This window comes from Dasypus novemcinctus, chromosome 27 (genome assembly GCF_030445035.2).
Source record: "Dasypus novemcinctus isolate mDasNov1 chromosome 27, mDasNov1.1.hap2, whole genome shotgun sequence".
Classification (NCBI taxonomy): Eukaryota; Metazoa; Chordata; class Mammalia; order Cingulata; family Dasypodidae; genus Dasypus; species Dasypus novemcinctus.
This window is the reverse complement of record NC_080699.1, coordinates 32,506,856-32,508,913: the sequence shown is the minus strand read 5'-3', so window position 1 is coordinate 32,508,913 and position 2,058 is coordinate 32,506,856. Positions and strand designations below refer to the sequence as shown.

Genomic DNA, 2,058 nt, shown 5'->3' with positions numbered 1-2,058 from the left:
TGTAGAACTCTATTATAGCATCCTATTACTTATGCAAAGAAAGGGAGATAAATATGCATACAAATATATGCTTTTAAATGCATAAAGTTATCTGAAAGTTTACACATGGATAACACTTGCTACCTCTGGGGTGGGAATCTGGGAGTTTATGGACTATATACCTTTTCTGTACTGTTTGAATTAATTACCCCCATGTATTACCTAGTTAAATAAATGAACAGAGTCCTTTAAAAAAAACAACAAACCAACACTATCCCTGAAATTACTTTCTTATGCTTTAATATATCCTTGGGTTACCAGTACCTAGGAAACCTGCACTGTAAGAGGTTGTGCCAGTTCATTCCATAATTGCTGAGTTCCTGTTTGTTCCATATACTGAATAACACTCCAAGAGTACAAAAATTATTAGCAGCTTTGCACCATTCAGATATTTTCCAATTGTGTTAAAGTCCACATTGCATTTACTCTTTTATTCTGTATACCCAATAATATTCTTTGACTAAATATAACACAATACTGACATGACATATATAATTCATATGCTTATTATTGGCAACCATTAAAATGTTTTAGTTCAATTATCAATTCTGATTTTTTTCCTATCACAACATTAAAACAAGGGTAAATAATGGAAAAATAACTTTCTCACTTTCTGTGATATTTCTTTTTCTAGTTTCATAATCTGTTTCCTGAAGGAAATGGCCAGACAAAATTATTCCATGGTGACTGAGTTTGTCCTCAAGGGATTGACAGATCAACCAGAACTTCAGCTACCCCTCTTCCTCCTTTTCCTAGGGATCTATGTGGTCACTGTACTGGCAAATCTCGGTTTGGTCCTCATAATCACTTTCAGTTCCAAACTCCACTCCCCCATGTACTTTTTCCTTGGCAATTTATCATTCCTAGATTTATTTTATTCTTCAGTTGTTACCCCCAAACTGCTGGGAAATTTTGTGTTGGAGCAAAATGTTATTTCCTATCCTGGATGCATGACACAGCTTTTTTTCTATTGTGTTTTTGCTATTGGTGAGTGCTATATGCTGACCGCTATGGCATATGATAGATATGTAGCTATCTGTAATCCATTGCTCTACCATGTCACCATGTCCCATAAGGTCTGCTGCATACTGGTGACTGGGGTCTATAGCATATCCACTTTTGGAACTGTGGCCCACACTACATCCATGATTAGGCTTTCCTTCTGTGAAGATAATGTCATCCAACATTACTTCTGTGACATTCTTCCTCTCCTAAAGCTCTCCTGCTCCAGTACCTACATCAGTGAGCTTCTAGTAATACTTATAGGTGGAATTAATGCATTGGTAACAATTCTGGTCATCATCATCTCTTATGTCTTCATTTTCATCAACATCCTTCGAATACCCTCAACTGAAGGCAGGTCCAAAGCCTTTAGTACCTGTGGTTCTCATCTCACAGCTGTTGGGGTCTTTTATGGATCCATCACATTCATGTATTTTAAGCCATCATCCAGCAGCAACATGGCACAGGAGAAGGTGGCCTCTGTGTTCTACACCACAGTAATCCCCATGCTGAACCCCTTGATCTACAGCTTGAGGAATAAGGATGTAAAGCATGAGTTGAGAAGAGTCATTGGAATGAGGTATGGACCTCCCCAGGGGAGTGTTCAGGACCATTAAAGATGATGCTGATAGTTTCTATCTTTCTTTTCTTGGAACTAAACTAATTTTATGTTTCTTAAAATTAACAAACGATTTCCTCTCCCTTCACCACAGTTACCAAATATTACTGCTTTTATCGAAACGTGCACACATATGTACAGAACTGACACACAGAGAAACACATACCTATTCCCTGGGTAAACTCTTCCATGATATTTTGATTCAGGAAGTTCTTAATGAAGCCCAAATGTGTTCAGTTTTATGAATTCTTTCCAAGGGAATCTGCAAGGTCTTATCCTGTTCCCATGTTATAAGAAACTGGTATCGATTTTTTTCTTTTAGTTAGGGTAAATTGCATCTTCCCTTTTTGCTGCTGATAACTAGCTAAGTGACACTCAGGGTAAGTGGTATTAGACTA

At 37.4% G+C, this 2,058-nt stretch overlaps 1 protein-coding gene across 1 annotated transcript; it reads left to right on the top strand.

Moving 5' to 3' along the window:
* The first annotated feature begins 698 nt into the window (after positions 1-698).
* LOC101422799 (olfactory receptor 8D2-like) lies at positions 699-1,658 on the top strand. The gene has a single exon (XM_004469316.3). It carries the CDS (start codon positions 699-701, stop codon positions 1,656-1,658), a length of 960 nt encoding a protein of 319 aa, XP_004469373.2.
* The last annotated feature ends 400 nt before the right edge of the window (positions 1,659-2,058 follow it).

What these genes read in the sequence shown, in the direction of transcription:
- LOC101422799 (XM_004469316.3), top strand. Translation starts at nt 699, where the DNA reads ATGGCCAGACAAAATTATTCCATGGTGACTGAGTTTGTCCTCAAGGGA.